We start from the raw sequence: 27,761 nt of genomic DNA on the forward strand, positions 1-27,761 counted from the left end.
TGACCAATCCTGACCAATCCTGACCAATCCTGACCAATCCTGACCAATCCTGACCAATCCTGACCAATCCTGACCAATCCTGACCAATCCTGACCAATCCTGACCAATCCTGACCAATCCTGACCAATCCTGACCAATCCTGACCAATCCTGACCAATCCTGACCAATCCTGACCAATCCTGACCAATCCTGACCAATCCTGACCAATCCTGACCAATCCTGACCAATCCTGACCAATCCTGACCAATCCTGACCAATCCTGACCAATCCTGACCAATCCTGACCAATCCTGACCAATCCTGACCAATCCTGACCCCGACCAATCCTGACCATCCTGACCCCACCAATCCTGACCAATCCTGACCAATCCTGACCAATCCTGACCAATCCTGACCAATCCTGACCAATCCTGACCTCCTGACCAATCCTGACCAATCCTGACCATCCTGACCAATCCTGACCAATCCTGACCAATCCTGACCAATCCTGACCAATCCTGACCAATCCTGACCAATCCTGACCAATCCTGACCAATCCTGACCAATCCTGACCAATCCTGACCAATCCTGACCAATCCTGACCAATCCTGACCAATCCTGACCAATCCTGACCAATCCTGACCAATCCTGACCAATCCTGACCAATCCTGACCAATCCTGACCAATCCTGACCAATCCACGTGAGAAGGCTGGCGCGCACGAGCAAAGACTCCCAATCACTTGCGACGACTGCCGCGCATGTGAGAAGTCTTCCTATGACGCGCGAAGAGTATCACGCATGCGCGAAGACTCCCAATCACGTGCGAAGACAGCCGCGCATAAGCGTAGAATTCCAATCAGGTGCGAAGACTGCGGCGCATGCGGAAGGCACCTAATGACGCGCGAAAGCTATCACGCATGCGCGAAGACTCCCAATCGCGTGCGTAGGCTGCCAAACACGCGCGAAGGCACACAATCATGTGCGAAAATTGTCGTGCGTGCGAGTAGTCTTCCAATGACGCGGGAAGGCTATCACGCATGCGCGGAGACTCCCAATCATGTGCGAAGACTGCCGTGCTTGCGACAAGCCTCCCTATCACGTGCGAAGACTGCCGCGCATGCGAGAAGACTCCCAATAACGCGCGAAGGCTATCACGTATGCGCGAAGACTCCCAATCACGTGCGAAGACTGCCGCGCATGCGAGAAAACTCCCAATGACGCGCGATGGCTATCACGTATGCGCGAAGACTCCCAATCACGTGCGAAGACTGCCGCGCATGGGAGAAGACTCCCAATAACGCGCGAAGGCTATCACGTATGCGCGAAGACTCCCAATCACGTGCGAAGACTGCCGCGCATGCGAGAAGACTCCCAATGACGCGTGACAGCTGCCACGCAAGCGCGAAGACTCCCAATCTCGTACTAAGGCTGCCGCGCATGCGACAAACCTCCCAATCACGTGCGAAGACTGCCGCGCATGCGAGAAGACTCCCAATTACATGCGATGACTGCCGCGCATGCGAGAAGACTCCCAATCACGTGCGAAGACTGCCGCGCATGCGAGAAGACTCGCAGTGACGCGCGAAGGATATCACGTATGCGCGAAGGCTAGCAATGACGCACGGAAGCTGCCGCGCATGCGAGAAGACTCCCAATGACGCGCGAAGACTGCCGCGCATGCGAGAATACTCCCAATCACGTTCGAAGCCTGCCGGGCATGCGAGAAGACTCCCAGTGAGGCGCGAAGGCTATCACGCATGCGCGAAGACTCCCAATCACGGGCGAAGACTGCCACGCATGCGAGAATACTCCCAATCACGTGCGAAGCCTGCTGCGCATACGAGAAGACTCCCATTCGCGTGCAAAGATTGCCGCGCACGCGCGTAGACTCTCAATCAGGTGAGTAGGTTACCGCGAACGCGGGAAGACTCTCAATCACGCGGGATGGCTGCCGCGCACGCGCGAAGGTTCCCAATCACGTGCGAAGACTGTCGCGCATGCGTGATAACTCCCGTTGAAGTGTGAAGGATATCACGCATGCTCGAAGACACGAAGGGTCCTCAAAGACCTTCACGAAGAATCCTTCGCGACTCCGCCGCGAAGGTCTTTAAGGACCCGAAGTTCGCGTTATTAACGATCACGGGAGAACCTTAATAACGTTTTCGCGGTATTAGCGATCACGGGAGAACGTTAATAACGTATTCGCGTTATCAGCGATCACGGGAGAACGTTAATAACGTTTTCGCGTTATTGGCGATCACGGGAGAACCTTAATAATGTTTTCGCGTATTAACGATCACGGAAGAACATTAATAAAGTTTTCGCGCTATTAGCCATCAAGGGAGAACGTTAATAACATTTTCGCGTTATTGGCGATCACAGGAGTACCTTAATAACGATTTCGCAATATTAGCGATCACGGGAGTACTTTAATAACGTTTTCGCGTTATTAGCAATCACGGGAGAACGTTAATAACGTTTCCGCGTTATTAACGATCACGGGAGAACCTTTATAATGTTTCCGCGTTATTAGCGATCACTGGAGAACGTTAATAACGTTTTCGCGTTATTAGCGATCACGGGAGTACGTTAATAACTTTTTTCGCGTTATTAGCGATTACGGGAAAACGTTAATAACGTTTTCTCATTATTAATGATCACGGGAGAACGATAATATCTTTTTCGCATTATTAGCGATCACGGGAAATCCTTAATAACGTTTCCGCGTTATTAGCGATCACGGGAGAACGTTAATAATGTTTTCGCGTTATTGGCGATCACGGGAGAACCTTAATAAAGTTTTCGCGTTATTAGCGGTCACGGGAGAACCTTAATAACGTTTTCGCGTTATTAGCGATCACGGGAGAAAGTTAATAACGTTTTCGCGTTATTAGCGATCACGGGAGAACATTAATAACGTTTTCTCGTTATTAACGACCACGGGAGAACGATAATAACTTTTTCGCATTATTAGCGATCACGGGAAATCCTTAATAACGTTTCCGCGTTATTAGCAATCACGGGAGAACGTTAATAATGTTTTCGCGTTATTGGCGATCACGGGAGAACCTTAATAAAGTTTTCGCGTTATTAGCGGTCACGGGAGAACCTTAATAACGTTTTCGCGTTAATAGCGATCACGGGAGAAAGTTAATAACGTTTTCGAGTTATTAGCGATCACGAGAGAACGTTTATAACGTTTTCGCGTTATTAGCGATCACGGCAGGACGTTAATAACGTTTTCGCCTTATTAGCGATCACGGGAGATCCTTAATAACATTTTCGCGTTATTAGCGATCACGGGAGAACGTTAATAATTTTTTCGCGTTATTGGCGATCACGGGAGAATCTTAATAACGTTTTCGCGTTATTAGCGATCATGGGAGAACGTTAATAATGTTTTCGCATTACTAACGATCACGGGAGAAACTTAATAATGTTTTCGCGTTATTAGCGATCACGGGAGAACGTTAATAACGTTTTCGCTTTATTACCGATCACCGGAGAACGATAATAACGTTTTCGCCTATTTAGCGATCAATGGAGAACCTTAATAACGTTTTCGCATTATTGGCGATCACGGAAGAACGTTAATAACGTTTTTGCGTTATTAGCGATCATGGGAGAACGTTAATAACGTTTTCGCGTTATTAGCGATCACGGGAAAACGTTAATAACGTTTTTGCTTTATTGGTGAACATGTTTGAACGTTAATAACGTTTTCGCGTTATTAGGGATCACGGGAGAATCTTGATAAAGTTTTCGCGTTATAAGCGATCGCGGGAGAACTTTAATAACGTTTTCGCCTTATTAGCAATTACGGGAGAACCTTAATAACGTTTTCGCCTTATTAGCGATCACGGGAGAACCTTAATAACGTTTTCGCCTTATTATCCATCACGGGAGAACCTTAATAACGTTTTCGCGTTATTTGCGATCACGTGAGAACCTTCATATCGCTTTCACCTTATTATCCATCACGGGAGAACCTTAATAACTTTTTCGCTTTATTAGCGGTCACGGGAGAACCTTAATAACGTTTTCGCGTTATTAGCGATCAAGGGAGAACGTTAATAACGTTTTCGCGTTATTAGGGATCATGGGTGAACCTTAATAAAGTTTTCGCGTTGTTAGCGATCACGGGAGAACCTTAATAACGTTTTCGCGTTCCTAGCGATCACCGGAGAACGTTAATAACGGTTTCGCGTTATTAGCGTTCACGGCAGGACATTAATAACGTTTTCGCGTTATTAGGGATCATGGGTGAACCTTAATAAAGTTTTCGCGTTGTTAGCAATCACGGGAGAACGTAAATAACGTTTTCGAGTTATTAGCGATCACGGGAGAACGTTAATAACATTTTCGCGTTATTAGCGATCAGTGGAGAACGTTAATAACGTTTTCGCGTTATTAGCGATCACGTGAGAACGTTAATAACGTTTTCGCCTTATTAACGACCACGGGAGAACCTTAATAACGTTTTCGCCTTATTAGCGATTACGCTAGAACCATAATTACGTTTTCGCCTTGTTAGCGATCACGGGAGAACCATAATAACGTTTTCGCCTTATTAGCGATCACGGGTGAACCTTAATAACGTTCTCGCCTTATTAACGATTACGGGAGAACCTTAATTAACGTTTTTGCGTTCCTAGTGATCACGGGAGAACGTTAATAACGTTTTCGCGTTATTAGCGATCACGGGAGAACGTTAATAACGTTTTCGCGTTATGTGCGATCACGGGAGAACCTTAATAACGTTTTCGCGTTATAAGCGATCACGGTAGAACCTTAATAACGTTTTCGCGTTATCAGCGATGACGGGAGAACCTTAATAAGGTTGTCGACTTATTACGGGTCCCGGGAGAACCTTAATAAGGTTGTCGCCTTATTACGGGTCCCGGGAGAATCTTAATAAGGTTTTCGCTTTGTTACGGGTCCCGGGAGAACCTTAATAAAGTTTTCGCCTTATTACGGGTCCCGGGAGAACCTTAATAAGGTTTTCGCCTTCTTACGGGTCCCGGGAGAACCTTAATAATGTTTTCGCCTTGTTACGTATCCCGGGAGAACCTTAATAAGGTTTTCGCTTTGTTACGGTCCCGGGAGACCCTTAATAAAGTTTTCGCCTTATTACGGGTCCCGGGAGAACCTTAATAAGGTTTTCGCCTTATTACGGGTCCCGGGAGAACCTTAATAAGGTTTTCGCCTTCATACGGAACCCGGGAGAACCTTAATAAGGTTTTCGCTTTGTTACGGATCCCGGGAGAACCTTAATAAGGTTTTCGCTTTGTTACGGTCTTGGGAGAACCTTAATAAAGTTTTCGCCTTATTACGGGTCCCGGGAGAACCTTAATAAGGTTTTCGCCTTATTACGGGTCCCGGGAGAACCTTAATAAAGTTTTCGCCTTATTACGGGTCCCGGGAGAATCTTAGTAAGATTTCCGCCTTATTACGGGTCCCGGGAGAACTTTAATAAGGCGAAAACCTTATTAAGGTTGTCCCGAGACCATTAATAAGGCGAAAACCTTATAAAGGTTCTCCCGAGACCGTTATTAAGGCGAAAACCTTATTAAGGTTCTCCCGAGATCCTTAATAAGGCGAAAACCTCATTAAGGTTCTCTCTAGACTCTTAATAAGGCGAAAACCTTATTAAGGTTTTCCCGGACCCATAATAAGGCGAAAAGCTTATTAAGTTTTTCCCGGGACCCGTAATAAGGCGAACAGCTTATTAAATTTCTCCCGGAACTCGTAATACGGCGAAAATCTTATTAAGGTTCTCCCGGGATCCGTAGTTAGGCGAAAACCTTATTAACGTTTTCCCGGGAACCGTAATAAGGCGAAAACCTTATTAAGGTTCTCCCGGTAACCGTAATAAGGCGAAAACCATATTAAGGTTCTCCCGGGAACCGTAATAAGGCGAAAACCTTATTAAGGTTCTCCCTGGAACCGTAATAAGGCGGAAACCTTATTAAGGTTCTCCCGGGAACCGTAATAAGGCGAAAACCTTATTAAGGTTCTCCCGGGAACCGTAATAAGGCGAAAACCTTATTAAGGTTCTCCCGTGAACCGTAATAAGGCGAAAACATTATTAAGGTTCTCCCGGGAACCGTAATAAGGCGAAAACCTTATCGAGGTACTCCCGGGAGCCGTAATAAAGCGAAAACCTTATTAAGATTCTCCCGGGACCCGTAATAAAGCGAAAACCTTATTAAGGTTCTCCAGAAACACTTAGTAAGATTTTTGCATTATTAAGGATCTCCCGAGACCCTTATTAAGGATTTCGCCTTATTACGAGTCCCGGGAGAACCTTAATAAGGTTTTCGACTTATTGCGGGTTCCGGAAGAACCTTAATAAGGTTTTCGCATTATTACGGGTCCGGGAGAACCTTAATAAGGTTTTCGCCTTATTACAGGTCCCGGGAGAACCTTAATAAGGTTTTCGCCTTATTACAGGTCCCGGGAGAACCTTAATAAGGTTTTCGCTTTGTTACGGTCCCGGGAGAACCTTAATATAGTTTTCGCCTTATTGCGGGTTCCGGGAGAACCTTAATAAGGTTCTCGCATTATTACGGGTCCGGGAGAATCTTAATAAGGTTTTCGCCTTATTACGGGTCCCGGGAGAACCTTAATAAGGTTTTCGCCTTATTGCGGGTTCCGGGAGAACCTTAATAATGTTTTCGCATTATCACGAGTCTCGGGAGAACTTTAATAAGGTTTTCGACTCATTACGGGTCTCGGGAGACCCTTAATAAGGTTTCCGCCTTATTACGGGTCTCGGGAGAACCTTAATAATGTTTTCGCTTTATTGCGGACCTCGGGAGAACCTTAATAAGGTTTTCGCCTTATTATGGGTCTCGGGAGAACCTTAATAAGGTTTTCGCCTTGTTGAGGGTCTCGAGAGAACCTTATTGAGGTTTCCGCCTTCTTACGGGTCTCGGGAGAACCTTAATAAGGTTTTCGCCTTATTACGAGTCTCGGGAGAACCTTAATAAGGCGAAAACCTTATTAAGGTTCTCCCGAGACCATTAATAAAGCGAAAACCTTATTGAGGTTCTCCCGAGATCCGTAATAAGGCGAAAACCTTATTAAGGTTCTCCCGAGACCCTTAATAAAGCGAAAATCTTATTAAGGTTCTCCCGAGACCCTTAATAAAGCGAAAACCTTATTAAGGTTCTCCCGAGACCCTTAATAAAGCGAAAACCTTATTAAGGTTCTCCCGAGACCATTAATAATGCGAAAACCTTATTAAGGTTCTCCCGAGACCCTTTTTAAAGCGAAAACCTTATTAAGGTTCTCCCGAGACCCTTAATAAAGCGAAAACCTTATTAAGATTCTCCTGAGACACGTAATAAGGCGAAAACCTTATTAAGGTTCTCCCGAGACCCTTAATAAAGCGAAAATTTTATTAAGGTTCTCCCGAGACCCTTAATAAAGCGAAAACCTTATTAAGGTTCTCCCGAGACCCTTAATAAAGCGAAAACCTTATTAAGGTTCTCCCGAGACCATTAATAAAGCGAAAACCTTATTAAGGTTCTCCCGAGACCCTTAATAAAGCGAAAACCTTCTTAAGGTTCTCCTGAGACACGAAATAAGGCGAAAACCTTATTAAGGTTCTCTCGTGACCCTTAATAAATCGAAAACCTTATTAAGGTTCTCCTGAGACACGTAATAAGGCGAAAACCTTATTAAGGTTCTCCCGAGACCCTTAATAAAGCGAAAACCTTATTAAGGTTCTCTCGAAACCCTTAATAAAGCGAGATCTTTGTTAAGGTTCTCCCGAGATCCTTAATGAAGCGAAAACATTATTAAGGTTCTCCCGAGACCCTTAATAAGGTTTTCGCCTTATTAAAAGTCTCGGGAGAACCTTAATAAGGTTTTTGCCTTATTACGGGTCTCCGGAGAACCTTAATAAGATTATCGCCTTATCACGGGTCTCGGGAGAACTTTAATAAGGTTTTCGACTTATTACGGGTCTCGGGAGAACCTTAATAAGGTTTCCGCCTTATTACAGGTCTCGGGAGAACCTTAATAATGTTTTCGCCTTATTGCGGACCTCGGGAGAACCTTAATAAGGTTTTCGCCTTATTATGGGTCTCGGGAGAACCTTAATAGGGTTTTCGCATTTTTAAGGGTCTCGGGAAAACCTTAATAAGGTTTTCGCTTTATTAAGGGTCTCGGGAGAATCTTAATAATGTTTTCGCCTTATTAAGGGTCTCGGGAGAACCTTGATAAGGTTTTCGCCTTATTAAGGGTCTCGAGAGAACTTTAATAAGGTTTTCGCCCTGGCCCTAAGGAATTGACCAATCACAGTCAAACATTTAGAGATTACTCGATTGTGATTGGTCAATTTTTTGACATACTGCTTTAATCCATTAATCCTACTGCGATTGTAGACGACGATTTAACTCATCGTGACGTTTTGGCGCGCATGCCCGTGCGCTGCGCTTATTTTTTCGACGGTTGACTTAATTTTGATGAATGTTTATAATAAACATTTCTTTTACGCCAGAAAAGACGAAAGATAGCTTAATGTAAGCGGTTTAGTTTTTTTAACGAATTGAAAAGTCGAGAAGATTCTACGCAAGTAACAATTACACGTCATTTGGCATTCCAAGCTGGTCCCGTTTGGTCATATGTCGTCAAAATGACTGATTTATTACATGACTGATTTACTGACATTTTGATATAACATTATTTTGATGTCATATTTTAGTCATGAACTGTCGATTATTTTATTATTTAATTATTTAATTGTTTTATTATTTAATGTGATTAATTAGTACATCGATCCCATTAAAAAATATTTAATTTTTTATATAACATGACTTTCGCTATCAGACTTTAAAAACTTTTCTTTTGACGCATGCGTTTATCTGTGCACGATTCATGTTGTTTAACCACTCAAGTGTATTAAATTAACGCACAGTGAAAACATTAGCTATATTAATTCAATGTAATTAAAGTGCCAAGAAAATGCACATTTTTTTATAATAGTTGATTGGAAAATATATTTTCTATAAAACGCAGGCAACGGAAAACATTATTTTTTGAAATTTTATATGATATTAGAAGTAAATTTATTTATGTTTAAATAAAATATATAATAATAAATATAATATACTTATGATCTATTTTCTTACCATATTTATATTTTCCAGCGTTTTCGATTAAAGCAGTTTAGTCGATCCGAGATTTTTTTGAAAAATAGAATGGCTGTAGTAATTGTACAATGGTACTCTCGAATCGGTCAATTTGTTTTATTCGACAATACCAAATTAGATACATTATGCTAAGAAAAAGACGTCAAAATATAATACATCTTATGATGTCAAAATGCGATACATGTCATCACCTCAAGAATCTGTGACGTCGGACTATCATTTTTACGTCATAAAAACGTCAACTCATGATGTCAAAAATAATCAGTGAATGACCAATTTGAAACATCAAAATAACGTATGATTGCTATCTAGGATATAATCAGATTAATTAGAAATAAATAATCATCGCTTAAATTATTTTATTTAATATTCTGTATTATAAATCTAAGATATACAATAACTCGGAAATGGATATATAAGATTATATATATAATATAGAATGGCCTTCCCCCTTCTCTTTCTCTTTCTCTCTCTCTCTCTCTCTTTCTCTTTCTCCTCCTCTCTCTCTTTTTCATATATTTTTGGTATAAAGCACTCAATTGTTTCCAGAAGGTATTATGAAAAAAATATATTACATATATTTATGTGCCTCCACTGCAAAATTATATATAATATATCAGATAGTTTTCTGACCGATAGATTATCTCGATCGTCTAGTGAAAGTGTTTCAAACTCGACTTACGTACTCAACCTCCCCGAGTATATCACGAGGCACACTCTTACCGACGTGCTCAGTATCATCTTCACCATTCTTCAACTTCCTGACTTGGTTTCTTTTTGGTTAAATAAAATTGTTTGCTGTACAGTGTGCGTTTTAGAAATAATTTTTTCAGGATAATTATTATACCAAAAATTATTTCTAGTAATTTATTTCTTGCAACGAAATGCGGTAAATAACACAATTTTTCGCAGTCAGCGTAATTTTTTCAAATCTGCTAGGAAGTTTATTGTGTGCTTTCAAGGTATGCGTTTTGATATTCTATCTACTATTTATTTTTGATATTTACTTTTAATATTTTATCTATTATTTCTTCATTTCCTTTATATTGTTATATTACAATGTTTTCTATATAATATCATGCTTATAATTTCTGTGTTTATCTTTTACCTTTTCTTAAAAAGCACTCAATTGTTTCGAGGAAAAAATATTATAAAGAAAATATATTACATATATATTTATGTGCCTCTACTGCAAAATTAAAATATGTATATCGGATAGTTTTCTGGCTGATTAGTTTTCCACGAAGAAAAAAAAAAGAACCGGACGGTAAAATTACATTTCTTTTTGAAGGAATAAAATTACCGATCAGTTTTCTGTTATCTTTTCTTTAAATTATTTTTACACATATATTTATATATTGTATAATTATATTGCGGTGAAATATGAGAGAAACTTTTTTGTACTAAGCGAATAATATCCTTCATTTAATTTCTGTATACTTATACCTCGTGAATTAATTTTATGACGATAAATTGTCTTTCATTCTAATAAAAAATATGTACTGTATATAGAATAAAATAAACAATGTAGAAATTATTTGTATCAAGTTTTTAATAATGTCAAAATTAAAAATTTTTACATGGTTATTACAGATACATTTAACAAAAGTATGTTTATTCTTATGACTACCAATCCATTATAGTAATCATGGGAATAAACATTATAACATGATGAAAAACTTATGCAAATGCGATTCTGTCAATATTATAATATAATGTCTTCGACTGCTGTTGCTATAATTACGATAATTAATGATGCATTATATCACTGGGTTTTATTAGATTTGAAGAATATAGACGTAATAGAAATTATATTAATATGAAATTCTTGCACAGATTTTGAATTTAAAGTTACATTTTTCAATATCTCATAAGTTAATATGATGAAATATTACATAAGTAGTTATGCTGGAAGATGAAATACTTGATTATATGTATATTGCAGAGCCATTCACCAAGGCTCGATGTAATTCTTCGACTTTCTTCAATTACGCGTATATGTAGATATATTCTTCTAGTAGTATCTCATGTTCCCGTAAAATCTCAATCGCGGGAAAGCGAAAGTGCTCGCGAAGAATCTAGGTGGTACGAACATCCGGATGGATGATTTAATACAAACGCATTGATGCTTGTGTGATGGAACGAAAAATCTAACAGCTCATCCTTTCGCTCGAAAGGCAATTTAAATTCGCTTTTACTTTAACTTATAATGGAGAAATCAAGTCTATATCAATATATTGAGAACTTATTAAATTATATAAATATATGTTTTTTGCATGTTTTTTCTATCGCTTTATTTTCAAAAAAAGTATACTGTTTTAAAGTAAATTTTTAATATTTATCAGTTTTATGCAATTATTTTGATATGATTCGTTGATGAATTTATTTTAATATTTTATATTCTTACTCCCATCTATCTTTAATATATTTCTCTTTGATTTTATTTAATTCACACTGTAACAATTTTTATATTGGTATTGTTTCAATAATATTTAAATAATATTTCAATAATGTTTATATTTAGCTATCAAACATTTTTCCTAAATGACTCAGTGAATTGTTTTATATATTAATTCGTATTCATCTTTATTATTGCGATATATCGTACATTTATTTTTATGTTTTATTTAAACAGCTTCCTTTAGCATGATTATAAAGTAAAATAAATTTTTATATATATATGTCCTTTTTGAAAATAATATTATCACGCAAAGTTAATTTGAGTCCAATTATTAAATGTTTGTGAGATTAAAATCTAAATATTGAAGAACCATAAATTTTGTAAAATTTAAGCTTACATATTTGTATAAATAAAAATTATGAAAAACAATTTCTATTCTATCCGACAGATTTATCTATCTACTTTAAAATATATTTCGAATATAGAATGTGTTTATTCTAAGAACTTTATTTATGCAATGATTGTAAAATCCCATAACTTTATTTTTTTGTGAAATGGAAACACTTGTCCTTAAATTAATTCGAATAAAACAGAATATAAACATATATTTTTAATAATCTTTGCTTTATTTCTTTTAATCTTACTTGATAGGTTTTTCAACAATTTTTTTATAAAAACGTTACCTAATAAAATGATTGTAGAGCACAAATAATAGAATGAAAATAAAAACTTTTTTTTTATAATGTAAACCAAATTTAAAATAATTAATTTAAATTTAAAATAATTTAAAATAATTAATTTAAATTTATTAAGAACTCTATTTAGCTAGCCAATTATTGAGATCCGTCAACTCTCAACTCGTCGACACGTAAAATCATTGTAAATTTTCTTCTTATGATGCTAACATGTCGCCTTCATGCTTTTTTCTATTGCTAAATGAGATATAATATAATAAAGTTTACAATTATTAAGCATGTACTAGAATGGCGTCTTTGTTGTGCTGTGATACATATTTTTAATATGATATATAATATATAGCAATTGTCTGCTTCGCTTTTCTTTTCAAAAAGTATTGAATCTAATCTAACAACGAAAATAAATGTATTTTTGTTGATTTTATATATTAATAATAATAAATTGATTTTGTTGATTTTATATATTAATAATAATAAATTTTTATCAAGTATATTAATAATAATAAATTTTTATCAAGTATAATATGTCTACGGAGAGAGAAGCATTTTTTCTCCAGCAGATACAATTTTTTTATATGAAGTATGGAATTCATGAAATGTTTATTATTTATAAAATGTTAATATTAATTCAAACGAAAAAAATTACATTATATCGTAAAGTCTATTCAGTTAAATCTTATGACTAGAATATTATAATGCAAAAAAGATTTATCAACATACAAAATCTATGACAGTTTAATAACGCATCTAGTTTAATGACGTATTAAAATTCGCACGATGCGTAAAATCATCTGGAATTATATATAAAATGAAACAATATTTGACACTGTCAATGTTTTTGGGGAGAAAAATAATTAAATATAAATGTACCAAATACAGATAAAAGTATCACGTAGGACTTTCATTGGAAAGAAAGGTGAATGCGATCTCATGAACAAATTCACTCGACTGTGACAGATGTTGAAATTAAGTCTATCCATATAATAACATAGCATCATTGATAATGAATCGTTTGTTTGCCACTTGAAAATTAATGTTAAGAGAATGGATCCTTTCAACTACTTTCATTAGTGATGACTGCCATTGTATATTTATTTTAAAATTAAATATATTTTTGCAACTGTAAAATGCGTAGCGCTAAAAAACGTACCCAGGTAGCAAAATGATGTCTCCAGATATCTTAATGACATACAATGACATCATTAAAACGTTATTAAGATGTCTTTTGACGTCACTCTGCTACCTGGAGTATTATGTATTAATCATCAAATTTTTTAATTTTAAATTGTTTTTCTTGTTTGTATAGAATTCAATTTAAATGCGAAAAGAATTCAATTTGAAGTAATATGTACTTATACATATATTCTTTATACCTAATAGTTTTTTTATCAGACGGATATTTTATCTTACTATTGTATGATAATTGTCACAGAAATTATTAAACAATATAATTGCGATATCAGGCGGAAGTGATATTGTGTTAATTTTATGTTATTATACAATCCTAAATTCTAAAAACTTAGTGGAAATTGTAATGTTAATTTTATTTCTTTACTTTAATTCGTTATTTCTTATATATTTATTTCTTATCAGTAATGAAGCGATACTGATATGTAATATATATGCTAAATATATAATAACTACAAAAGAACATAAAATTAATATCATATAACTCACACACACAGACACAAACACATACACATTAATGTACGTTATCTTATATATGTACATATAATAAAATAATACGTGCTACCACGGTACCGGAAATAATTCGAAAGAAAAGTCTGGCGTTGTCTAAAAAAGACAGCGAAATATATTATATTAATAAATTCTATTTAATTATCAAAATTAAGTAAAAGTGAAGAATAGTTTAATTAAGCTTTCACTCTTTAATTTGACAAAAAGTTTATTTTTAATACAATTTTGAAAACGAAATTTAATTTATTTTTAATACAATTTTGAAAACAAATTTAAATCTTTCTATGAAAAAATATTTTAGCTTTATAATTTAGCTATAGTATAAATTTTTATTATATATATAATGTAATAAGACTTCTTTTATACTTTTAGAAAAAAAAATAAATGCGAGCTGAAAACAAAAATATAATAATAAAAATTCCGTCTTTGTTTGAATTTTGCATTCAAATATGTTGAATATTTAATAAAGAATTAAATTGTTTAGAAACTATTTGAAAATTTAATATATGCGCAATAATGCAAAATTGGTAGAGAATCATGATATTTTTAGTAATCTCTCATTTTTGCATATTTATCCACCGTTATATCTCCGCCGTTATGTGAGAGTCGAAATAGAGAAGATTGCAATAATTTATCTCGAGAACATAATTAGATCAAGGCTAAAAGAAAATGGTCAGTGATTGTAACGGTCGCGCGTATAGATGCCGGTTACTTGAATTAAACGTCTCGAATCATACCATATTGCGAGATTTGGAATTCAAATATATAATGACAGCTGGATAAATTATATATTTTTATTGTGTATGAAGTAATTTATTATTGAAGACAAATTGAACATCGCAGGATACCTCTTACCACAATTCTTTTATAAAATTGAATACTAACTTTCTAAAAAAAAGTTTTGTTATCAATTTATTATAGTACGATTAAGTTGAAAAGTTTTCTTTAAAAAACTGTTAAGAATAGAGAATTGAATATTCTATTATAACAATTCATATTCTTATAAATATTATTATTTTTATATAATTTTTAAAAAAATTACAATTATAAATCAAGACATGAATGTCTTAAATAAAAATACAAATATATATATATATATATATACAATTTTATATATATATATATATTTATGTATATATATGTATATATATTTGTATTTTATTATTATATTACACACACACACACACATAAAAATTTATTTACGAACATAAATTATCTTATGTGTAATCTATGCATATTTCATAAAATTTAAGGAATGAATGCCTCGGCCATTTTGCATATATGTATAAACTCCATGTTTGAACAGCAAAAGAAGTAATGATAATATTGCTTAGAAGATTTTCAGTTTTAATTTTAAACAATAAAAAGATAATTTTGGAATATTGTTCTATAGCGAATTATATAAAAAATATAATTAAAAAATATCAAACAAATTTTATAAAACATGTTTTACATTACAGATCAAAATAATCACATTAGAAGGATGCGGGCGACAACATAATTGCAAACATCAAATAAAATTTTCATCATTATGAAGATTAAACAAAGATACTGGTATCGATTGCTGCTAGCAATCACGATTTTGTCGGGGCATATTAAAGCAGAAAAGGTTAGATACCAAATAAGCACTTTTTAGAAACCATTTTTTTTATGCTTTCTCTCAATAACAAGTAAAATTAGAGCGACAAGTTGAATTAAAAAACGTGACAACATGCACTATTTATATGCAGTTTAAACATTTACAATTTTCGAGCCTAATTAATCTCTACAATTTAATCACGCTACATTAATGTATTGCATAATAATATATACACATGTATACGAAGTATCAATAAAAATCAGAATTAAATTTATATAATATGTATTAATAGAGTTGAAAAAAGTTTATGTGAAAATTTAAATAAAAAAAGTTTATATAAACTTATGTTCAAATATGTTTTATTAAAAAATTATAAATTATAAGAGTTTAAAAGTAGGTGAATAAAATTTTATTCTTATAACTTGTAACTTATAATTTTATTCTTATAACTTATAACTTGTTTTTGTAACTTGTTAGGTTGAATATCTAATATATGCATGTTGCATAATTAAAAGAAAACGTTATTGTTTATTATAATTGCAAAAATAAAATCATAGCGACCCAAATATCAGAATCTGATATTGAAAAAATTAAATAATAGAATCAGACATATGATAGAAGTCTAGAGATTATATAGATCAAGATAATAATAATAATTGCAAATTATTTGTTTCTGAATCAGCAATTCCACTTAATATAGTTAATTTAAGAATCTAATAATATTATCAAAACAATTTTGCCCGTTTATCTCTTTGAAAACTTATATAACTCTTTAATAAAGCATTTTTGTACTTTAGGTTTATATAAAAACCTTTTTTTTATTTATTCGACTCTGTTAACGCATTATATAAATTTGATTTTGACATTTATATACATCCAGTATTATACATTTGCCTCAGATAATTCCAAATTATCTAAGATCCAAATTATTTATATAATAAATTGTACGTGTTTTTGTATATTGTGGATTTTATATGTAATTTTTTAAATTACATTCCCTGCGCATAATATTAGATTATTCTCAAAACTGTCACATGTACTTATAATATTACTTAAAACACGATTACATAATTATCGTGTAAAACATTTTAAAATAATTTAAAGAAAGAATGTGTTAATCATTTTTTCATTTACTTAGGATATGTTCCAAAACGTACTTTACGAGGAAAATTTTACTCGATGGCCGTTTCGAAACCGCTGAGCATTTCCGATTGATAACTTGAAAGCGTTCCAAAACTGAGAGGAAACGTTCGTGTTTCCTTCATTCGAGTAAAATTTTCATCTACATTTTATGCGAGTAAACTAGAAGAAATAAAAATGGAGGCAAAAGTGGAAAGTGCGAATTCAAAAATTGATAACATTTCCATTATATTTAAATTTGAAATAGAGATTTTTGTATCCGTAATAAATGCAACAAATCGTCATCCTATAAAACTTAATAAAGAACATTTACTTTTGTTCAATAAAATACGAAACCCAGTTGAAATTTCAGTATTCGCTGGTTGAGCGCAAGTTAACAGTAATGGCCTTCATAAAGAAACCTTTAGAGAGGAAAGGAGAGCTATAATAGTTTCTTTTTTTCCCCAGTGCGTTCCAAAACTGGATTACTCTCGTTTTCCTCATGCGGCTTTGGCTGTTTCCCTTCATTTACCTTCCGTTTCCACTAAAAACAGTTTTGGAACGTAACTCTATTATGCGTATATATATGCGTATGTACATATACGTACGCGCGCGCACATAGTTGTCATGGAAAATCAAATCGAAAGATGATATAATCGTGTATAATTAGTGAAAATAGCGGAAAGATTATTAATATCACATGTTTATCTCAAAAAGTGCGCATATCAGCGCATAAAACTCATGTTTATCGTTTATTTATTAACTCATGTATATAGAACGTTAAATAATTATTGATGTATGATATTTTGAAGTTATAAAGTAATTAATATTTTTCAATGTATAATTTTTCAATGTATAATGTATAATATTGCATAATCTATTGTCGAATTAATATAAATAATAATTGTAAATATCGCATTTTGCATTATATTATCATCAAAATTATGAATAGACATTATTATCAGTCTTATTAAATTTTATGTTTAATTGAGGAAAATGGTCGTTGCAGCAAAAGCGGCAGATTTTTCGAGAGCAAGTGCTACCAGCATTGGGTGGTAAGATTCCAGATGAAGCTTTCAAAACAGATCGCTTGGCGTTAAATCGATTAAACAAAGAAGGTATTACTATACCGGATGGTATCGTCTTAGATGCTCGGCACGTTCATAAACATCCTCATTCCGATCAAAGAATGCCAACAGAAATAATTAAGGCATGTTTGTATATATTATTAATTACAAAATAATACGTTAATTACAAAATATAAGTTTTTATCAAATATTTCGAACTATTACCTTTAATTATTTTATTAGATTTTAATATAAATTTCACATAGTTAATGATTCATTGATTCTAATCAAGGTTTATCTAACATCAGACGGTCGATATGTATCGCCGGAAGGCCAGTCTTATAATCATCCGAAAACCATCGATACAACTTACATTATACGAAGACCGTTTATGCACACAAATTACCAAATGTCGAACAATTTCGAAAACGTTAAACTCCGAAGTTATCCAAAGCCACAGATCTATTCGAATTATAGACAATTTGTACCAATTGTACCACCTGTCAAATCGGATATTTACAAGTCTATTATAACACCTTTAATTCTACCGATTAATAAAGATTTGTTTAATTTACCAAGCTGGAGCTTGAGTTATGATTGGGATACCGTATACGAACCATTTAATGATTATTTTGTTAATAACATCGCACTCTTCAATTCGCATCAGGTAATGTCTTATATTAATAATTACTTTTATCGTATTACAATTCTATCTTCTATAAAATGTTAATCCTATATATATGTATGAATATATGTGTCTGAATATGAATATATTTATGTGTGTGTGTGAATTTAACATTAAATTTTTAACTTAAATGTAAAAATTTTATATATGTATCATAATAAAATTTTTATATTTAAATACAAACCATGATGCATTTTTTATGAATAAGTATTTAAATAATTAATCATGTTGTATATAAAGCATAAAATTATTATTTGTAAAGTATCTTAAATCTGTAAAAAATATTGGATTATGTGCATTCTCGATTAAATATTTTAAAATTTCTATTGCTTTACTTTAATCAATTTTTTTGTAAGCATCATATTTATTATAATAGATACACACATATATTGTTCATTTATATAATATAGCATATAGTTTTAAATAATATAATAATGGAAGAATGTACTACATAATATATTAATATAGTATTATATAATATAGTATATATTATAGTATACTATAGTATACTATATTATAATATATTATAGTATTTTATATTTCTTTATACAATTTCTTTATATTTATTGCGCACGCGCGCACGCATATTGCCAATTGTTGCGTATTATTTTAAACTAATAATGACACATTCTTTAATAGATTATCGAGGATTATCAAGGATTCCTTAATAAATTTCATAAACGATCTTTGAGACATGTAAGCTCAAAAAGTGGCAACATGAATCATCAAGAGCATCACCAAGTTCGAAGGTATCAGGATTTGAAACTTTCGCCAATACTTTATCAAAAAGTCATCTCGAATATCGCTAATTTTCACAATTCTGCTTATGCAAGTATACCAGAAACCAGTTTTTCTTGCCTTGAGAAGAAGGAAAAATTCATCAACATCGAAACCAACTGTCAAGTAAAACTAACTCGCCTTAGCGAAGCCTAACTTAGCTTTCCTTTTATATTTTTCATGCATTTTATCTTCCAAATAAAAAAAATGAGATCTCTAAATTACAAACTTAAATTAAATGAAGGATATAAATAGACAAAAATTTTAAATTTTAACTAAAGTAAAACTCTTCGAATTAAATGTTATATATATATATATATATATATATATATATATATATATATATATATACAAGATATTCTAAATCGTCCAAAAGATTTAAAGAGATTTTTATTCAATTATGTTATATTACTTTATTCTCCTATTATGTAAGTATTTCAAACTGCATATTTCAATGCACAAGAAACATTTTACTCACATTTACATGATAAATTTAAAAATATAAAATTTCTTTTTGGAAAGTGTATTTTATGTATATATATATATATATATATATATATATATGTATGTATGTATATATATATACATATATGTAAATTATAATTGTAAAATATAATAATAATTATATAAAAAGTTATATAAAAAATATATCTCTTATGAGAAAGAAAATGCTGTTTTTACTTTTGCTATAAAATTTATACAACATGTATTTTGCTATAAAGTCTATATAATAGGTATATATTAAATATTGCAATATTCCATCGCATTAAATTTTACTGATAGTATTTATGATTAAATATTACGATCTGCTTTTTACAAAAAAACGCTGGAACTGTCTGCAGTTTTTGACTTACGTAAAAATTAGCAAAAAATATATATGTAATTAAAACATCAGATTTTTAGTTTTCTAGCGAAATAAAAGATTTATTTTCTCTTATAATAATATTAGCATCAGTATCTTGTATTAAAGAATAAATTAGACAAAATTTCGTTTTATACATTTATTTATAATTCATTAAATTACGTCGAATATCATTAATAATCGTCAGCAACATAGTTTCGACAGTCATCTAAATTTTTGTTGTACGATTAACTGATGTGCATCTTATTAATGGAAGGGGCTCGATGTCTTGTGTTACGTGTAGTTTAGACTTTCTCTTTCTCTATGTGACATAATTTCTCATATATCTAGCAACGCAACTGAAACTGGGTCCAGTTTCGTTCATATTCAAACTCAGTGCAGACATGCTAAGAAATTGGCAAGATATCCTTTCCGTTTTGTTCGCCACCATACTGGTAACGTTCTGTTCGGCTATCGTACAGGTATGTATACATCTCAATTCTACTAAACAAAAATAATACTTTGTTGTATAAATTTCTTAGAAAATATACAATATCTAAAATTTAAGCTATATCTATTGAACAATTCTAACATATAGTTTTTTATTTAAAGCAATCTTTTTACTTATATTGTGCATTCCTTTCTAAAATTTTAATGTAATATGTGTGTTATAACAATATGATAAGGTACAATGTGTACAATGTACAATGTGTTATAACAATATGATAAGGAATATCTCTGAGACAAATTTATTTCACAGAAATTACCTTATAAAATATTATTTAGTTTTGATTTAAAAAGATATTAATTTTGGAAATTCTTATGCCTTGCAAATGTTTAAAAAAAATTGAAAATGTTTTAATAAATAAGTGTTTCTTCTTTTGTAGATTATTGATTATTGCTAAATAATTGTATTGATGTGTAATTGTGTAATATGTGTAAAATAACTTATCAAATTGTGAAGTATGAAATATTACTAATCGTAAGTGTGATTATATATTTTTGCAATATATATTACGATTCATACGTAGATAGAATTAAAAATAACTAACAATAAGTAATATTTGTTATTAACAATGACATATATATATATATATATATATATATATATATATAAAATACACACACATATTACATTACACTATATGTATATGCGTTTCGAAATTCATCAATACCTCATGTAATCTTGTACATAATAATTTTTTATCTTTAGAAAAAAGTTTAAATTAAGTTGATTGAATTAAATTAATTTCTTTCATAATATGAAAAGTAAAAATAGTATGAAGAACATTCTTGGCTTTGGATAAATCAAGGCAATATTTCGTGAAGGTTCGTTACACTCTACTGAATTTAACAAACTTTTTCTAAACTATGAAAAAAAGCGAATTATATGTGATCTAATCTCTCTCTCTCTCTCTCTCTCTCTCCCCTCTCTCTCCCCTCTCTCTCCCCTCCCTCTCCCCCCCTCTCTCGGAAAAAACTTATTTTTTACTATATATATATATATATATATACACACACAATTTTATCAATCTAACTTTATATTTCAATTTTCAATTTTAAATGTCCCTGTGAATATTTTTTATACTTTATACCTCATGTTATTGTGCTTTGTCAATAATGTTAATGACAGATTTCTATCAATTTTTATAAATGGATTAGAAACAAGTACCGGTGGATGATTATTACGATGAGTATCAAAATTTTCAACCAGTAGTAGGATTTCGCCGACCCATTGTTGTAAAAGAAGAGTTGAAGAAAGAGCAGGACTTGAGCAAAATTCCTGGAATTCCTGGAGTGGATTATCCCATTTACCATGTAGTGCCGCCTACAAGTTTTTCTTGCGCATATGTTCCGATTATACCAGGAATGTACGCAAATGTAGAAACTGGTTGTCAGGTACATATTTATATATACATACATACATACATATATATATATATATATATATATATATATATATATACACATATACAGAGTGTCAGGGCAATCTATTCCCAAAAAAACTCTTGTAACTTACCTCGAGAGCTTTTCAAAACATAATAAAGTATTTTTTTATCGAGTACTTTTTGGGTTATAAAGTTTGAAATAATTTTTTAATTTTTATATAAATCATAAAATGTCTAGTAAAATATTCATTTTGCTAATTGTTAATTGCAAATTATATATTTTTTCTTCGAAACAATTATGTGTTTTCTTTACACCAATTGATTCCTCTTACTATTTTGTACATAAAAGTATTAAAGTAAGATAATCGAAAAATAAATATTTTATTAGATATTTTATGATTTATGTAAAATTAAGAGATTATTTCTTCATATCTCAAAAAGTACTCCGTGAAAAAAATACTTTATTATGGTGTTTTGAAAAACTCTCGAGATAAGTTACAAGAGCTTTTTTTGGGAAGAGATTGCCCTGACATCCTGTATAGATACTTTTTTTCTTTATTTATTTATATTTTATATTTAACAAGTTTTAAAACTAAAATTAAAAGATCAGTAGTAAAATTAATGCTTTATACACAGTTAATTCTACTATTGATTTTCTCAAATTTTGCTATATGTATCTTCATTACAAAAATTTTAATAATTCTTTCATCTTGAAAATATCTACAAAAGAAAAATTTGGTGTTACTTATCTTTTATAAAAATATAGAGAGCAATAAATATTAAATCAAATACATTTATTTCGATAAATAAAATATTAAAGAACGCGTACGGTATGCGCATACCATTTAATTCTTCTTTCTGTATATAAATATATGAATAATATAATTATATACATAAATATATTTAAATATATAATTATGTATGGAATGAAACTTATTGTAGATACATTATGTACAATAATGCAATTCTTTATCAGTTCCTTTCATGTTATTAATTAGATTATACAATATTTTATATATGTATAATTATATATAATTAATTTTATAATTACATACCAACAACTGTTTCTTCTTTCTTCAAACAAACGAAAACCAATACAGGAAGTATTCTTTATTTTTATATTGCTTTATTCTTAAATATTTGTACATCATGATTGTTAATTAATAACTCTCATCATCATCATCATATCATAATATTATATATAATTACATATAACCTATTTTTTTTCCTTTTTTCAATTTTAATTTTAAAAAATCAATGCAAAAAGTATTTTTTATCTCCGTATTTCTTTATTACTGAATATTTGTGCATCTTAATTTAATCACTACATTATATTATCATCATCAGCATTTTGCTTCTTTACATCTCTCTCTCTCTCTCTCTCTCTCTATATATATATATATATATATATATATATATGTATCCTGTATATATATATATATATATAGAGTATGTATATGTATCCTGTATATATATATATATATATATATATATATATATATATATACAGGATATCTCAAAATCATCGAATGTTTTTTTTAATAAACTATCCATAAAATTATAATGAAAATATTTTCTTTTCTTAACTAGAATGTCATGTACATGTTGAAAATAACTTATTAACATATTGCTCTCTCTTCCTTACTTCCATTTTTGTATATACTTTTAACAATATATTTATAAAATGCTTTTGCGTGTTACGCACTTTGCTAAATTTCTATACAAAACTGATGACGCTGTTTTCAAAGTAAGAAAAAATCACTGATTTTAATGTAACATGAACGGACGAAGTAGAACGGATTTATTATGTAAGAGAACAGGCTGGCATTATTAAAACTTCAAGGCAATGCGGGAATAAGGACCAATCTTGCATTGGTGAAAGACAAACTCTATAAGAGAACAGTCTCGGCAAATTGTTGTCATAATTGAGCTTGATTCAACCTCTCTCAATGTATCAAATGTATGCGCAATGTAATTTTGCCTTTATTTAACAATTTTTAACATTTTGAAGAAGATATTGTACACTTTGAATAAATTATATTACCTTTGATGTTTGCATTTATATAATATAAAGCGTGAAAACGATAATTATCATGAAAATATAACAAAATAAGTTATTGCTAATTTCTATATAAATAATAAAATGCAATAAATGTATATAAATGTCATAACGTATATGTAAATGTGTATGTCATAAATGTATATAAATGTCATTACGTGACTAAAATGTTTCGTCATGCATCGTAACTTGATTTCCAGAGCTAAACTTTCCTCCTCAAGAATATCATTCTCTTCCTCTATATTTTCTTAAGATTTATTTCTTTTTACTATATCGTGTTAAATATTTTTACCAAACTTTCACAACATGTTTCGTATTAATTTCTTAATTATCATATTTATATAACAATAAATTATTATCTTTTGATTCTATTAATTTATACCGAATAATTTTGTATATAAACATCAAAATTATAAATGCTAAAAAAAGAAAACACTTATTAAATGTATCAAACACATTATTAAATCTATCAAAATCCTGTTTTCAAATATTTATGTAATTTTTAATTTTATGTATTTAATTTTATGTATATCAAACTAATATTATTGTAGGCATATCACATTTGTCACGATGGACGTGAAGGACATCAGGGTGCTTCCTTCTTATGTACCAATGGAACACTTTTTAATCAACATGAATTTGCATGCGATTGGTGGTACAATGTTAATTGTGCTAATGCACCATCGTTTTATAGGTAAATCTTTTGGAAATGTTTAATTTGGAATAATTGCAACAGATATATATATTAATAAAATTATTAAGAAATATATATATATTATTGTAACAATTTTATAATCGAAAATTTGTTGAAATTAAATATAAAATTAATCCATTAAATATAAAATCTAATAGTAAAAAGTGGCATTATTTTACGTATTTGATATTAATCTAATATTAATCTAATCTAATAGTAATCTTATATATATATATATATATATATATATATATATGAGTGTGCGTATGTATGTAGTGATGCAATATTAATCTGTTTTTTTCTTTCTTTTTTATGTTTGTAGACTAAATGCAGATCCATTAAAAAATCCATATGTACCAAAGGAGACAAAGGACGAGATTCGAAAAAGATTGAAGATTGTTGTATTTTAAATATAATTAGTTGAATAGCTATTTAATTATAGATCTATACAATTTACCATTTTTACATATAAGTATTAATTATAATTGTTTCATTACATTCAGCGGTATCACGAAACAAGCTATATGTAACATTTATGAAAAAATGTGAAAAAATATTAATATTAATTAAAATAAGCAATAAAAAATTGTTTAATTCTTTAGATATTTTGATTTGAATTGTCAAGATATATGTATACGAATATCAAAGTTGATATCATAATAATTATCTGTTCGCGTATTCTCTTAACACGTTCCATGCCGAATCAATTTTAGATGACTTTCTGTGCCGGATCGATTTTAGATGATTTCCTGTTCCCCACATTGTCAGGACTAATAGTTTTGTTAATGTATATTCATTCCAATATTTATAATACTACAAAAATCATAATTATGATAAAAAGATATATAGAAGTTAAGATACACTATATAAAAAAAGCGTAAACGGAAAGTTTAGAATGGGACATATACGACCCATGCCGCATGAAATATGTTAAATATAATGTCAATAATTCATAATATGCATCTAATTATTGAATTGTGCTACCGGCACGAGAAACTTTCGACGAAATCTCACCAAAACTTCTTCGCTTTCACAAGGATAACATTCATCGACAATGGTTATGTCTCGATGATCACATATCCGATTGCCATTAATTATTTTACGGAAAGGATGAAAGCCGTAGATAACGATTTAAAGCGAGGATTGTTTGCAAATGGTTTTATTAAATAAATGATAAAAATATCGTAGATATTTATTCTTTTCCATAAAATAAATTAAATGATTATCAAAAGACGCAATTATGGATTATGATAAAAAAATTCTAATAACATATCCATTGATTGAATTTAAATAATTTTATCATAATTTAGAATCTAGTAATTAAGAATTGTTTACGAAATATCTGTATAATAAATTTATTAAATAAAACGTGATTGTAGATTTTTGCTAAGTATTATTAAATTTAAGTATAAAATTGCTAAGTATTATTAAATTTAATTAAAGATATATACATATATATATATATATATATATATATATATATGAATTAAATATTGAAAATATATTCAGGAAGAGAGGGAAACTTGATCCCAAACTCTTGCGAAAATCAGAAAGAGTGTTGGTACCTAATGGGAAGTAAAGTCAAGGACGTTACCTGGCTCGCTTTCGTTATCGAAAGGCTGTGAACGCACAGCAGAACGGTTGCATGAAGGCGGATAAGAATTGCCCTTTCCTCTAGGACGTTTGAAGATAATAATGAAGTAGATAATGATAGATAGGTCAATCACGCAACACACCGTCTCGAACCGAACTATAACGTTCTCTATGATTTTATTCGATTTCTTCAACAAACGAACAAACAGACTTATAAAGAGATAATACAGTACAATACATTTTGAGCTTTAATATCATATGACTTGAATAATACAACAAATATTAAAAAATCAAGCGTTTTAAAAATATTAAAAGAAATTTTAAACTAGATATATATAAGTAAAATGTATCAAAGTATATTATAAAAAAGAAACAATTCTATAATTTGTTCTCTTAATATATTTAGAGTTAATGCACGGTATTTACTATATATATATATATATATATATGTGTGTGTGTGTGTGTGTGTGTGTGTGTGTGTGTGTGTGTGTGTGTGTGTGTGCGTGCGCGTGCGCGTGTGCGTGTGTGTGTGTGTGTGTATGTGTGTGCGTGTGTATGTGTGTATGTGTGTATGTATATATATATATATATATATATATATATATATATTGGCATTTTTCTAATTAAAAATTGAATTATATGTGTGCAAAGGTGCAATCACATCAAATTACATAATCATGAGTACTATAATATATTATGAACGCGAGCATGGGACAATCGTGTTTAATCATTATGCATGTTTATCATTACGTTGACTTGACGTAACATTCGCTTTTATTCATCCATCTTGTGACGGTTACATTGTAGAAAGAATTGTCGTCTTCAATAATAATAGTCCGTTATAATATTGTATTCAATTGTGTAGCATGAAATATAAAGTAATGAAATATAGAGTTTACAAAAAATTCAAGTAAATATTATTGCTTACATATTTTATGTTATATATAAGATATACAAATATTTGTAAAAATTATGGTGGTTGCTCCTCATAGAAACTGTAGAACTGAGCAGAGAATGTATTTTAAAGACATATTTTAAAAACTAATATATTTAAATTCAAGATAATAAATTACATAAATACAACTATACAACTAAATAAATAATTATGAAAATGTCTTGTAGTTTAGATCATGTATCATTTTTAATGTTTTGTTAATATATGTGTTGATAAAAAAACATATCAAGAAACTGTTTAAATAAAATTTTCGTGCATTAAATCAACAAACATGCGAGTATATATTTTCATTAATTATGATGTATAATGAGACAAGATTACTATAATAATAAATAAATTATTATTATACCAGTGTTTTTATGTATAGTTTCATATATAAACATTTAACATTAAACAAATTAATATACGCAATGTTGCGCCATTGAAAAATGTCGAAGAAAAGATTTTAGTGAAATTTCTTACATTTATTCGATATCACAATTTCGCTGCAAAAATTATTGTGATATCAAATAAATATAACGTACGGCACAAAGAAAGAGAGAGAGAGAGAGATAAACATGTACACAATC

General features: G+C 31.0%; 1 protein-coding gene across 1 annotated transcript; it reads left to right on the forward strand.

Moving 5' to 3' along the window:
* The first annotated feature begins 9,934 nt into the window (after nt 1–9,934).
* Nucleotides 9,935–25,185, forward strand: LOC112637375. Its single transcript, XM_025406970.1, has 10 exons — nt 9,935–10,102; nt 15,395–15,543; nt 17,642–17,842; nt 17,992–18,366; nt 19,024–19,311; nt 20,211–20,244; nt 20,354–20,484; nt 21,665–21,901; nt 24,502–24,644; nt 24,967–25,185. Exons 2-10 carry the CDS (start codon nt 15,466–15,468, stop codon nt 25,052–25,054), a joined length of 1,575 nt encoding a protein of 524 aa, XP_025262755.1. The 5' UTR covers nt 9,935–10,102; nt 15,395–15,465; the 3' UTR covers nt 25,055–25,185.
* Nucleotides 25,186–27,761: the final 2,576 nt, after the last annotated feature.

The sequence above is a fragment of the Camponotus floridanus genome, unplaced genomic scaffold (assembly GCF_003227725.1).
Source record: "Camponotus floridanus strain SB8 unplaced genomic scaffold, Cflo_v7.5 scaffold16, whole genome shotgun sequence".
NCBI classification, from domain to species: Eukaryota; Metazoa; Arthropoda; class Insecta; order Hymenoptera; family Formicidae; genus Camponotus; species Camponotus floridanus.

What these genes read in the sequence shown, in the direction of transcription:
- LOC112637375 (XM_025406970.1), top strand. Translation starts at nt 15,466, where the DNA reads ATGAAGATTAAACAAAGATACTGGTATCGATTGCTGCTAGCAATCACG. An exon ending in CACTCTTCAATTCGCATCAG is followed by an intron (nt 18,367 to 19,023) that starts GTAATGTCTTAT and finishes ATTCTTTAATAG; the next exon opens with ATTATCGAGGATTATCAAGG. An exon ending in TCTGTTCGGCTATCGTACAG is followed by an intron (nt 20,485 to 21,664) that starts GTATGTATACAT and finishes TAAATGGATTAG; the next exon opens with AAACAAGTACCGGTGGATGA.